At 35.1% G+C, this 14,029-nt stretch overlaps 1 protein-coding gene across 3 annotated transcripts in view; it reads left to right on the top strand.

Annotated features, from left to right (window-relative positions):
- The window catches only part of BTAF1 (B-TFIID TATA-box binding protein associated factor 1), an 88,626-nt gene that overhangs the window by 38,325 nt on the left and 36,272 nt on the right, over positions 1-14,029 (top strand). For all 3 annotated transcript variants that reach the window (XM_057735145.1, XM_057735146.1, XM_057735147.1), the window contains 2 exons: positions 1,442-1,562; positions 13,277-13,381. In XM_057735145.1, coding sequence (XP_057591128.1) covers positions 1,442-1,562; positions 13,277-13,381 — 226 coding nt within the window. The remainder of the gene's footprint in view (positions 1-1,441; positions 1,563-13,276; positions 13,382-14,029) is intronic.

Here is a 14,029-nt window from a genome sequence, read left to right as displayed (position 1 = left end):
TAATTACTCTGTATCAGGGGTTGGTAAACTTTTTCTGCCCAGATAGTGATGTTTTGGCTTTGTGGGCCATATGATCTCTGTCGAAGCTACTCAACTCTGCCATTGTAGCACAGAAGCAGTTGTAGATAATATATAAAGGAATGAACATACCTGTGATCCAATAAAACTTTATTTAAAAAACCAAGTAGAGTGGATTTAAACTGTGAGCCTTTAGTCCGTTGGCACCTGTCCTAAATAAAGACTTTGGACTTAAAAAAAAAATAATTAAGTGGACGGTGTCAGGAAAGCTAGATAATGTGAAAAAATGAAAGAATGTAGTGAAAATTCTGTTAATTCAATGTGAAATAATGTAGTTTTTGATTTTTTTTTCCAAAATTGCCTTAGAAAATTTGCTTCATATGTTGTGATATTTGGCAGATACTTTCCAGCTTATGTAAGAAGAAATGCAGCATGTATTTGGAGCATGAACAGTTACACTATTAACAAGACCTGTTATAATGCTTTTATAATACATATTTGAGTCTGTTTTATGTCTGTGTGTATGTGTTTTAAGTTATAATTTTATAAGTAAATTTACTAAGTGTGTAAATAAATGTAAGAAGTGATGTTCATACAAACCTGCAAGTAATGAAAATAGCACTAAAAGATGGACCTCCTGAGAGGAACCAAAAGAACAGATAAATAGTTACACTGACATATTCTTTCCTTTTTTTTTTTTTCTACAGAGGTATATATTTCAAATGCTACATAAAAATAATTTCCTAATTTGAGGTAACTTTTATAAGTGACTCACAGATGTGGCAGGAATCCTATGGTCCAAGTTGTTAGCCTACACGTGGCTGTGCCTGCCTTCCTATTTAAAATCTAATCTGTGAGAAGGAAGATAATTTGAGTTTTCCTAATTTAGTAATGCTAAATCAGGATAACAGATTTCAAAGCTATTATCATACCATCTCTTGCTTCTTTTAATATGTGATAGAGATGGCCCCAAAGGAGGATATAAGTTATGTGCTTCTATAGGTTACCCGTTGAGGTTAGCCATGGGAAAGTAGTAAGGATTAGCAATCTTGATCTTGTGTAGGCTGACTACCAGCTAAGACACATGTCCTATTTTCCTGAGTAAGAACAGACTGAGAATAAGTGCAATTATATTGGAAAGTTCTGATTTGATAAAGGTAATTCATGGCATTAGTGCCATAGAACAACCTAATGTTAATATTTTTACTCTTCTTTATGACTGCATTTGCTCTGTCTATTCTGGTGCTATAATAACAGTTTTGAATGAGGGTGTTAAACGAATGTTCAAATGAAAGTTGTATTGTCTTTTTAGAATTTGCTCATCACAAAAGATGCTAGGTCCACAAGGAAATGATACTTAGATAATGTATCAACAGAGCTTCAACTGAGGATGAGTAAGATTAATTTGTGTCTTCTTTATTAGTATTCAGCAGTCACTCACAGTTTTAGTTCCACGTGTCTGGCCTTTTTTGCATCACACTATATCATCAGTTCGAAGAGCAGCATTGGAAACTCTGTTCACTTTATTATCAACACAAGACCAGGTAAGAACTAATAACTATAGTAATCTTGAAATTTATATAAATTAATTTTATAAATCTGATCACCAGGTTACCCTTGCTTCATGTAAAGATCAGGAGAATGCTACGCCTAGTAAAATTGGTATGGTGACTATGTAGACATATAAGAATATAATCACCATAAGGGCAGAAATATTTTCATATTTTATTGTAGATTGTATTCCCAGCACTTGGAATATTGCATAACACACAGGTGGCCTCCAGGAGGTATTTGTTGAATGAAAGATTGATTGAATATTCCCTTCCTGTCAGAGACCTGTTATTCATTCTTTGCTTGCTCTGTGTGGTTGACAGTTGGATGATTGGTAAAACCCATCCCAGTTTAGAAGGTTACATTGAAGCTCTGTAGTATGACTCCTAAAGTCTGATAAAATTTCTAGGCACTTACCTCCTTTTAAGGATTGCTTAATCTTAAGAGCATGATATTTCCAAGGTTAGTATACTTCAGGAGTTAACACAATGAAATGCCTACAGAGAACCTTCAGGTAATATCACTGTGTGAGTGGAATCTGTTACGAGTTAAGGAATCCTTGCCCTGTCTGTAAAAGTCTTCACGTTCCTATTTAAAAAATAGCCCTAAAGGTCAAATAAAATACTAGAATTTAGGGAAACATCATAAGGAATCCATTCTTCTGTCATGCTCTTATTTATAGGTATTACAGTTTGAGCCGGTGATCTTTAAAAAGCAATGGTTAATATTTTTAGACATACATTATGGATAAATGTCTCTTGTGTTCACTAACCATGCATTCCTATGTGAATTAGGAATATTCCATGTAGACCTGCTTTAATCTGTAGCATGATATTGTGTTGCACTACCATGAATCAACATTTGTAAATTTCATTTTGCATTATCTTCTTTGTCTAATCAGAATCTTCCAAGGAAAAACTGTCAGGTCTGTTTATAATCTTTATTTGATCAGGCATGGGTTCATATGACAAAACTGGCATGGGTTGTTCTGAATTTTCACTTCATTTTTGTTTTAGTTTTGTGAGTTTTGCCTAAATGTTTTTGATGTAAATATTCTTAAATTCACTTTAGATAGAAATTTGAAGTTATCAAATTTCTTCCCTTCATGTTGTTCTTGTTGTTTTTCTTTCTTTCTTTAATAGCCTTTACTTTTAGGAGCAGTTTTAGGTTTACAGAAAAACTGAGCAAAAAGTACATATGCCCCTACCCACATGCACACAGTTTCCCCTTTAGCTAACATCTTGCATTAGTGAATGAACATTTGTTGCAGTTGGTGAACCAGTATTGATACATTATTAACAAAGTCCACAGTTTACATGAGGGTTCACTCTTTATTGTAGATTCTGTGGGTTTTGACAAATGTACAGTGGCCTCTGTCCTCCATTAGCGTATCATGCAGAATAGTTTCACTGCCCTAAAAAATGCCTGTGCCCCACCTATGCATTTCCACTTTTCCTCCCTTCAAAGCCTACGTAACCACTGATCTTTTTATTGTCTTCATAGTTTTGCCTTTTCCAGAATGTTGTATAGTTGGAGTCATGTGTAGTATGTAGCCTTTTAAGAGTGGCTTTTTTTCATTTAGCAATACAAAATTATGGTTCTTCCATGTCTCTTTGTGACTTGATAGCTCATTTCTATTTATCAGTGAATAATATTCCATTGTATGGATGTAATACAGTTCATATATTCACCTTTTGAAGGATATTTTAGTTTCTGTTTTTGGCAATTATAAACAAAGTTTTAAACATTCGTGTGCAGATTTTTGTATGGGCATAGTTTTCAGTACACTTGGGTAAATACCAAGGATCACAATTGCTGGATCATATAGTAAGAGTATGTTTAATTTTGTAAGAAAGTGTCTTCCAAAAGTGGCTATACCATTTTACATTTCCACTAGCAGTGAATGAGATTTTGTGTTGCTCCACTTCCTCTTCCAGCATTTGATGTTGTCAGTGTTGTGGGTTTTAGCCTTTCTAATAAGTGTGCAGTGGTATCTCACTATAGTTTTAACTTGTAGTTTCCTAATGATATATCATGTTGAATATCTTTTTATATGGTTATTTGCCATCTTTATTTCTTCTTTAATGAAGTGTTCAGATCTTTTGCCCATTTTTAAATTTTCTTATTGTTGAATTTTAAGATTTATTTGTATATTTTGTATACAAGTTCCCCATTGTTCTTTTAAGCCTTTCTGTTCTTTATAGCCATCTGCAGGCTTGCTTATTTATTTATTTATTTATTTATTTGCTGTGTTGGGTCTTCGTTGCGTGTGGGCTTTCTCAAGTTGAGGCAAGCGAGGGCTGTTCTTCATTGTGGTGCGCTGGCTTCTCATTGTGGTGGCTTCTCTTGTTTGTGGAGCACAGGCTCTAGGCGTGTGGGCTTCAGTAATTGTGGCACACAGGCTCAGTAGTTGTGGCTCGCGGGTTGTAAAGCGCAAGCTCAGTAGTTGTGGCGCATGGGCTTAGTTGTTCTGCGGTTATGTGGGATCTTCCCGGACCAGGGCTCGAACCCATGTCCCCACCAGGGAAGTCCCAAGCCACCTGTAGGCTCTTTTAAACTTAACTTTTGTGGCTCTTTATTATTTCTTTAGTAATGCCAACTTTATTTACATTATTAGAAAATCAGCTGTTTTATATAAATAGCTGAAACATTTTTTTGCCACCATAGTTATCCATTAAAATGATTGACACACCTGGTCATCCTCTTAAAGTGTATTAAACATGAGTTGTTTTTTTGATGAATGAGTCACCAATATGATTTGTTGATCATTAGAGTCGTTGCTTATTATGGTATACTGTGGGAATATTGAGATACATAAAGAGTCACACTGCTGCTTTTTCAATTGCTTTTTCCTAGCTTTTCTCCCCCCCCCCCCCATTAGCTGTCAATTGTGATTTCTCACTTTTGTCTGTCTTAAAATCTGGTTCCTCCTCCCATGTTTCAAAATATTTTGATCCCAAGATTGCTCCAAATCCCATTCCAAATTGTTTTAGTCCCTCAGTGATTGTTGGTATTGGCTATTAAAATTACATGGTTGTGAAAAACATCTCTATGATGTTATGTGATGTTGATTTCTTTTTATCCAGGGCTGGCTGGCTTGCTTTATTTATTTATTTATTTAAAATATTTCGGTCTTTTGACCAAATTTGAATTTGCCTTTACTGGCTTGTAAATGAATGCTTTGGCTTTAGCATATGTAGAAGATTAATGAAGATGACTGTCATTTCTTATACTGGAACTCTGTTGTACTTGTATGCGATTTGTGGTATGTCAGCCATCACTTATGCATAGGCCCTCAATATTTTGTTAAGTAAATTTGTATAAAATTCAATACAGGGTGTTATGGAAAATTATCAGTAAGAAAAAATCCTGTATGGTTCTTACCTTGAAAAAATTTATGGTATGATTGTGATAAGACTCTTACATAAGTTTAATAACCTTTACAAATAAATAGTGGCAGACCAGAATATGATAGGTGAGGGCTTCCTAGGTGGCGCAGTGGTTGAGAGTCCGCCTGCCAATGCAGAGGTCACGGGTTTGATCCCAGCTCCAGGAAGATCCCACATGCCGTGGAGCAACTAAGCCCGTGTGCCAAAAAAAAAAAAAAAAATAATATGATAGGTGTGTCAGGAAGCAGCATTGAAGGCTAGACCAGATACTGAAAGATCAGGAGGATTAGGGTGATAAGGTTAAAAAACCTCATCTTCCCTTACTTCTCCTATTTAACATCTAATATCTTTAATATGTACTTCTATAAGCATCTCACTTTTCTGAATAATATGTCAGTTTCAAATTAGGCAACTTATACAAAATTATTGGACAAAAGAGCTTTTCTAGTCTCCTCCTTTTAGACATTTAAATATATCCTGCTTCCACATCTTCCTTCCAGTGATTCTATGTGCATGATCCTTTATTTTTCCAGGTCTTAATGTTTATTGTGTTTCCTAATCCTTTTGTGTTTGTTATCTATGCCTCTTCTTTTTCTCTGCTTAAAAATTTTTTAATGGTGTCACTAACGAAATTTCCCATGGTTTCTATCTATCCTCTGTCTTCAGAGTGTCTTTTTACTGAAAGCTCTGCTGTCGGTGAAACTTAATATCGACGCGTATGGATTATTTTGTGCCTCATCACTGCCCTGAGCCTTGCTCTTCAGCAGCCTCACCATTGGAGGCTATAGTTATGGCACGTATCACCCGCTCTCAGTACATTCCACTTATTGGCCCCCACATATATCCTTTACTGTTTTGTTTGATTTTTTGTTCTGTTTTTTCCCCAAATACTACTACAAAGCCAAACCCTTTCACAATACTTTTCTTACTACCACCACCTATTTTTAATTTTTTTAATTTTGGGAAATTATATAAATAGAAAAAAGAGGGAATTATAAAACAACATTCATCAATGCACACTTGGCATTTGTTATAATCCTGTCTTGCTTCAAGTTTTTGTCATCAAAAATTTAAAGAATAAATTGTAACCCCCTTAGAACATCACCTATTTTCTAATTTACCCATTTTCTTTCTTCTGTATATTTATAAAAAAATATTATTGTCCTTTCCCTAATAGTTTGCTCCTTAAGGTTTGGAATCAGTCTTTGTATAGTTTCTACACAGTCATAGTATTTCTAAAAGAGGAGAATTTAAGTCTCAGGATAACTTGGTGGGACCATAACCTCATTTGCTTGCATACTCGTTAGTCATTTGTCATAGCCTACTACATTAGAATTAAATTCCTGTCTTTCTTGTTCTTCTTTTATTTGCCTCTTGTCAGCCTTTTCCTCTACTATTTCCTAATATATAACCTGAAGTCAAGAAAATTTTCCACGTTTGCCCCTGTATTCCAGTTGTAACCATGGTATGTTCTTTTGATCAAAGTATCTTTGTACATGGCTCATCACAACACTTCCACCCCTCTCCCCTCAACTACACACGCATTTTCTCTCCTAAATATTAGCTCTGTAACTTTCCTTTCCTTCGGGGAACAGGTCAAATCTCTAGGGAATAAAGCTGTTCAGACTTCTAAAACTCACTATGATTCTTCTTTAAACCATTATTTAAAGTCGTTATGCAGTGAAAAACATTTATTTAATGGTTATTGTTAATTTTGTGATTTTGGCAACATTATTTGCTTTCTGAGAAGATAGCAGAGTAAACCATGTCTGATGCTTTTTTATCTGTTCCTGTATTTCTCCCATGGCATTACCTGATAGTTATTATTGATTAATAACCATGTACAGAATCTTTTATAGTGCAAATCTGTGATCTCTTACCTGCAGTTTTGAAATCCAGCACTTTTGTAAGTTGGGCAAACTTTTAAAACTACTTATTTGGCAAAAAAACCTGACCATTCTGAATAGAGGCTATTTATATGGCTTTATCTTTCTTAATGTGCCTATTCACAAATTTTGCTGCAGAAATATTAATATATTTTATTCAGGTGCTGCCTCAGACTCTGTTGAGGATATTACATAACATATGGTATATACAACTTCATTACTGTTCTAAAATTTGAAAAAATTCTAAATTTTAAAATATATTTGGCTCCAGGGAATTTGGACTACAGATGTTAAGCCTATTGTGACAGTAAAATCTATCCTCCCATTAACTTGCCTTAATTTTCTGAGCTGCATTCTGTCACTGTTGTTTGTTTCCTCTTAAGTGATTTAATGAAAAGATCCCTTAACTAAGCAGAGAATCTGGGTTCTAACCTTAGCTCTACCATTTGTTAACTTTATGATGCTGATCAAATTTATTTAACCCTCTGATGATAATCTCTACTGATCCTCTCTCAGCATTATATATTGCCAAGTAAGATAATGTATATGAAAGTGCTTTAATTGTATACAAATATAAATTATTAATAGTATGGGTAGTAACAGTAATAATTAACACATATTTCTGGGAAATCTTTCCTGACAATTTCAAAATCTTTTTTATATTCTGGGGTGGAATAATGATATTTAATTGTAGTAGTAATAACCCAAGCTATTATTGAGAGTTTAACTTTATGTTGTGAATTGTAGTAAGCACTGTAAATGGGGTGGCCATTGCCATTCCTATTTTGCAAATGAGGGAACTGATGATCAAAAACTAAGAAACCTTCCCAAGCTCACAGCTACACATCTCATAGTAAGCCACTCAGCTCAGATTCACATCTAACTTTCAGCTTCTAGTTTTAGAAGACAAAATGGAATAAGTATCTATTGAATTAATTTCTCATTTCTGAATAAAGTCCAAAGTGAGAAAATGAACTTCAGAGCTCATTTACTGGGTAGCTGTTTTGGTTTCCGTTTCTAGCTTCTCAGCCTATTCCCCTCAGTAATTCCAAGGTACTTTGATGGGGCCAAACCTAACTGTAGCTCAGTGCATCAGTACCTCATAAAGACTGATGCCTCTCTTCCACTGAAAGTGTTCTGATTATCCTTAGTAATTTTTTGTTTTGTTTTGCTTTGTAAAACAAGAAGACTTTATAAGGAAGATATCCTAAATCTTAAAATTTATCGTATCATAAGTGTGTATGCAGACATGCTCATCTCTAAATGTTTCTGTATCAAATCACAGTTAATACAGTTTTTTATGAAATCTCATTTCTTTTATTTATTTATTTGGGCGCACCATGCAGCTTGTGGGATCTTAGATCCCTAATCAGGAATCAAACCTAGGCCCCCCCACAGCAGTGGAAGCGTGGAGTCCTAACCACTGGACCACCAGGGAATTCCCGAAATCTCATTTCTGTTAGACTTCTATGTAACATACCTTGGCACCTGTGAAAATGAATTGTTTAATTCCTGTGCCTTTATGTCTGCTGTTAACGTATGAAAGTATGGGCAAGCCTGGCTTCTCAGGAAGTATGAAATAAGAACTCTTAAGCAAACCAAGTTAATTTCATTTAGTAATGACTTAAAATCAAGATGTAATTTTTTTTTTGGCTGAACTAGGAGCTTGACAAAGTGAAGTAATCACTTGTTTTTCCTTTTTTTTTTTAAATTAATTTTTATTGGAATATAGTTGATTTACAATGTTGTGTTAGTTTCTGCTGTACAGCAAAGTGAATCAGTTATACATGCACATATTCACTCTTTTTTAGATTCTGTTCCCATATAGGTCATTACTTATTTCTCCTTTCTACAGATTGTATTTATTCATGCAGGTTTATCTATGAATATGTCTGTCAGTGAACTGCTTTACTGGAATGTCAAGATTAATTAATGTTGATAACCACTGACTATTTTAACCTGAACTCGACTTCACGATCTAGGAAAATATACTTCTGGACATTAATCTCTAGTTTAGCCATGTTTTGTTGACTGGGTCAACTTTTCCATTCCATTTGCATAAGAGTCACTTTGTGCGTCAATCCAAAATTTCAATACATACAGTATTGATTTTTGTTTGAAAGGTAAGCGTTAGCAAGACGCTTATATTTAGCTTGAAGACATACATGAGATTGAGTTGGAATCTGGGGCATACTTAGTCCAGGATGTAAGAAAATTTAACATATGTGTACGTAGAGAAGGAAAGAGAGACCAAAAGAGTAGAGCTAAGACTTTGGTGTTTGAGAACATTAGCATAATTAGGTATTGGCCAGGTTTTATAAAGGTATGAAAAGAGGAGAGCAAAGTTTAAATATTTCGTTGACTTTCAATAAATATTGGTTGGACAAATAAATAAAACCACATTATAAGTTGTCTAAATATAGAATTGGGTTTGTTTTTGTTTTTGCTAATAAGCCAAAATAGGATTTCAGGCTAAATTAGTGGAAGAACTCAGAACTCAGTATGATTCATCACTTTGTTGTAGCTTCTTTCCAGATTTTCTTCCCTGCAACTCCAAATCATTTGATATGGAGATAGAAATGATGATGCATTTGCCTACAGGCAGGAATCAGGTGTTCATGGTAATGATAATCACTATTATCATTTTTTCCTTACATCTACCTACTTTGTGGGTGTGCTCGTGGGAAGATAAAAGAGGGGGCATAGCAAAATGGTACTGGCAAGATCTTATCCCACCTAAGTTGCCAATTTTGCTAGTTAAGGATTTACTGCCAACTACAGTTGTGGAAAATTTTGCATATTATCAGCTATTCCCTGTGACTTTGGACCATGCCTGTAAGCAAGGTGGATTTATTCAACAGATATTTTAGTGCCTACTGTGTGCCTACAGTTTGCTAGATACTGATTGGTAAGAGACAAGGTCTCTGCCCTTCTGTAGAGCTTAAGACAGGAAACTAAGCAAGACAGGAGAAGACAACTAGACAAGTCCTTGTAATTACGTAATGGTCATTTCATAAAGCCATCAAAACATAATGAGGTAAGTATCTGGTAGGGGAAGAAGATGGTGCTACTGGATCCTCACTAGTGAGGTAAGTAAAGGTCAGGGAAGTGTCTTGCTGAAAGTGAAGCTGAAACTGAGACCTGAAGGATGAGTGGAATTTAACCAGGTGAAGAGCAGGATAATAGAGGAAGGAACATGTGTCAAACTCTGGCAGTAGGCGTGAGCATGATGGCACTAAAGAGGAAGTGAAAGGAAATTGGTCCAGCTGAAGGATAGAGTGTAAGGCGGTATAGATGGCTAGAAGTTTAACCTTGATTTTCTGGTACAGTGACCTGTCTGATAGTCTTATTTTTGTTTTTTATCAGCTTTCCTTATTCTGAGTTCCGCGAAGGCAGAACACAGGAGGGAACACTAGTCTGAATAAAGGAGCTGGAAAGAGATTACCCCATTCTCATCACACTAAATAACTGTCAGTCATTCCGAGCAATTCCCATAAATGCCCTCCCTACCATCTTACCCTTACTATAAAAATGTTGGGGACCATGTTTAGCACCAACATAAAATGCTGATATTGTGTTAATTATTTAACACAAACCAAAAGTGTTTTTTTTGCTTTTTTTTTTTTTAAGCCTTCTTAAAATATGAATTTGCTTATAACTTGAGTTGTAGTAGTCCAGGTTATAGTTAATTTAAACCTGGTGAGTAAACAGTCTGTGGTAGGAATTTTCCTGTATTTTTAGATTACACTCTGCTAGACTAATACTAAAGTTGTCAAAACTTTCCAGATTTTGCCTGAGATTAGGAGGGAAATTTTTGACTAGTAGACTCCTATTTAGTAGCATACTAGAAGTCCATTGACTATTTTTGAAAATTTTGGGATGGAAAATCCCAAGGTGGATAATGTCTAAAGGACCAAAAGTGTACTACACCCTTCACTGTACCCCACTCCCCAACCAATTTAATTTAATAAACTATAAATAAAAAGCAACATTAGGTTACCTACCTAAATCAGTGTCTACTGGAAGACAGGCACAAAATAAATGAAAACAGGTGGACCAACTTTCAGATTTGCAAGAGGCTGGTTGACTCTGGATGGGCCAAATTGTACTTGGCGATCTTTTGAGAAAGATATGAATAGTGAGCTAAAGCATGTAGCTTTTTGCAACCATACATAAAAGGGGATGCTTGCACAGTTGTTCAGATGGACTGAATTTGGCCTACAGCTGTTTTTCCAGCTTGTATTTTGTATCTTGTATTTTCTGCTGGGCAGACTTTATGTTGTGCTACTGGAGAATCTGCATTTTTTAAAATACTAGTTTCTGTGATGATGGTGATCTGCATATTCTGGGTTGGGTCTTTCTTGTTGTTTGGTTAGATTTTCGGTTTCTCTTTATTTTTAAAATTTTATTTTTCTCTTTATTTATTGGCTTTACTTTTTAGAGCAAAATTAAACAGAAAGTACAGAGTGCCCATCCATATATCTCCTACCCTTCCCCAAAAACAGCTTCTCTCACCATCAACATCCCACAACAGAATGGTACATTTATTACAATCAGTGAACAAACGTTGACATATTATCAACCAGTCCATAGTTTATATTAGGCTTCACTCTTTTTTTTTTTTTTATTGTACCATGTGGCTTGCAGGATCTTAGTTTCCGGACTAAGCATTGAACCTGGGCCCTTGGCAGTGAAAGTGTGGAGTCCTAACCACTGGACTGCCAGGAAATTCCCTAGGTTTCACTCTTGATGTTGCATGTTCGTTCTACTGATTTTGACACATGTGACATCTCTCCATCATTATTGTATCATACAGAATAGTTTCTCTACCCTAAAAACCCCTTGTGCTCTTTCATCCCTTTCTTCCGCTGGTTGTTTTTAATAATTATAAAGTATGATTTAATAGAGTAACAAAGTTTAGAGCCTGAGAAGACTGCTACAGTTTATATTACATTCATTGTTTGTAAATATAGGAGAAAAAATCTTCCTCTGTAGGTGTGACTTTGGGATCTACAGGCAACTGTTTGGATTTCCAGTGATGGGTCTAGGGGTGGATGAAAAGAGTTGGTAGATACGGTGGGGGGAAATGAGAAGAAATTATGGGAGAGTAATATTAATTTATTTGCTTATTGCTGTTACAGCTTTCCTAATTCTGTTAAGATTGTCCCCAATTCTCTCTGCTGAGAAAAGAAAGAGAACTTTTCTTCTTTCCAGTTTCCCTTTCCCTTCCAATGAAAAGTATCTAAGGCATAGCAAATCAGTGAGTGGGCTCCCCCAGCTGATGATTTTTCAGTCTGTTTTAATCTTCTCTCAAACCATTTTGAGAAACATAGGAAAAAGATAGGACCAGGGTTGTTAGTTTTCCACTGGCTAGAAAATTATAGGTCGCTTTCTAAGTTATGCATTATCCCTAGACCTTCTGGCTTTCTGAAATTTCAGTTAAATCTTTCAAATTTGTTTTCAGTCTCTTCCAGACAACATAGTTTTTGCTTTAAAAAAATAAAAATTCTGGAAGGAGGTGATATTAAGTACTGTGAGTTAGTTAATAGAATTTTTAGCTGTTATTCAACGAGCTTGTGATTTGAACAATAGACAAAATGTGACATTCCTTTTTTTAGATTTCTGGACACACAATGGATATTTAAACACTATTTGATTGCGTGATTTGGGTTGGCTTTTGAATTGTTGAGAAATTCCTTAGATTGAGGTTCTAAACCTGGGCTTAAGGAAATCCCTGAACCCTCTGAAACTGAAAGCAAAATGTTACCCTAAGTATGTATATAAGTGTATTTTTCTTAGAAAAGATTGTGCATAGTTTTCACCAGATTTTCAAAGCGTCCCTAACCCAAAATAGATTAAGAACCTTTGCCTTAATTTTGTAGTGAAGTCAAAGTTGCATTTTCTAGGTTGGATATCATCTTACAATTCATTACTTGCATTAATGGTGAGCACATAGAACTTAAACTGATTATCTAGTACAGCAGCAGTAATCTGATCATTTGTCAAATTTCCCTAACTGAGCAGTGATATATAATGTAACCAAAGAGATGTTGCTGGTTAGAGCTTGCTCCCATATATAGGATGATTTCAATTTATTAGAAGCAAAATTCAGTGTTGTTAATCATAATCAGATTTTCTCCAGCTTCCTAGCGATTGTATGCCATTTAATTTCTCCAGAACCATTGGAATAATAATAAATATGGTATTGTTGCTCCAGAATCTTATCAAAATTTATCACCAGTTAAACGTTTTTGATGAAGTCATACAGTCTTCATGGTAGTACTTCTGTTATTTGACTTATAACTTTTTTTTTTTCTTTTTTTTTTGGGGGGGGATACACCAGGTTCAATCATCTGTTTGACTTAAAACTTTTTAAATAAGCTAACGCCAAAGAATTATATGCTATAATTTTGATTTTGTTTTTGTTTTTAGAACTCTTCATCTTGGCTTATACCTATCCTTCCTGATATGCTTCGACACATTTTTCAGTTTTGTGTTTTAGAAAGCAGCCAGGAAATTCTGGACCTCATTCACAAGGTATATGGTGAATATATCTGTACTCCTTTTCCCAGTATCTTGGTAGATTTCAAAATTTTTTCATAACTCTATACTGTTGTTGATCAGGGATTTTAAGAAATTAGAAATCATCCAAGAGATTTGAATAGTCTGGAGATCTGCAAGATGAAACAAGGAAATAGGCTTCTTATGAAATATAATAGTTAAGTCCTGGTTAGCTCTGCTGCCTGTGTGACTTACTAGGCAAGCGTTTTAAGCACTTTCTTTATAGCCTCAATACAGAAAATAAAATGAAGGAAAGACTGCTTTTCTCCATCACTCATTTTGCTGTTTATCAGCATGCTTTTTGATCCTGCAGAGTATCTTTTGGGATTTAATAAAGAGTCTGATTGTCATAGTTTAGACTTGTACTTTTTTCCCTTACTTAGCAAGATTGGTCATATGTGTTATGAACCTTTAAAGAATAGCCATTTGATATATTTAATAATATTTATGGGAGGAAATGGCATTGTTGTAACTTTGAAACCTAAGTTAGTCTTGAGTGATTGGCCTCTGAGATGGCTCATTGTTAACAGCCTTGGGTTAACATTGGTGTTATTTACATGCTGGCCCTAGCCCATTTAATGTTAGGCATCAAGAAAGGTGCTCTACTGAGTAAGATCATGAATC

This window comes from Hippopotamus amphibius, chromosome 5 (assembly GCF_030028045.1).
Source record: "Hippopotamus amphibius kiboko isolate mHipAmp2 chromosome 5, mHipAmp2.hap2, whole genome shotgun sequence".
NCBI classification, from domain to species: domain Eukaryota; kingdom Metazoa; phylum Chordata; class Mammalia; order Artiodactyla; family Hippopotamidae; genus Hippopotamus; species Hippopotamus amphibius.
The sequence above is the reverse complement of the archived record's forward strand: the minus strand, read 5'-3'. Positions and strand labels throughout refer to the sequence as shown.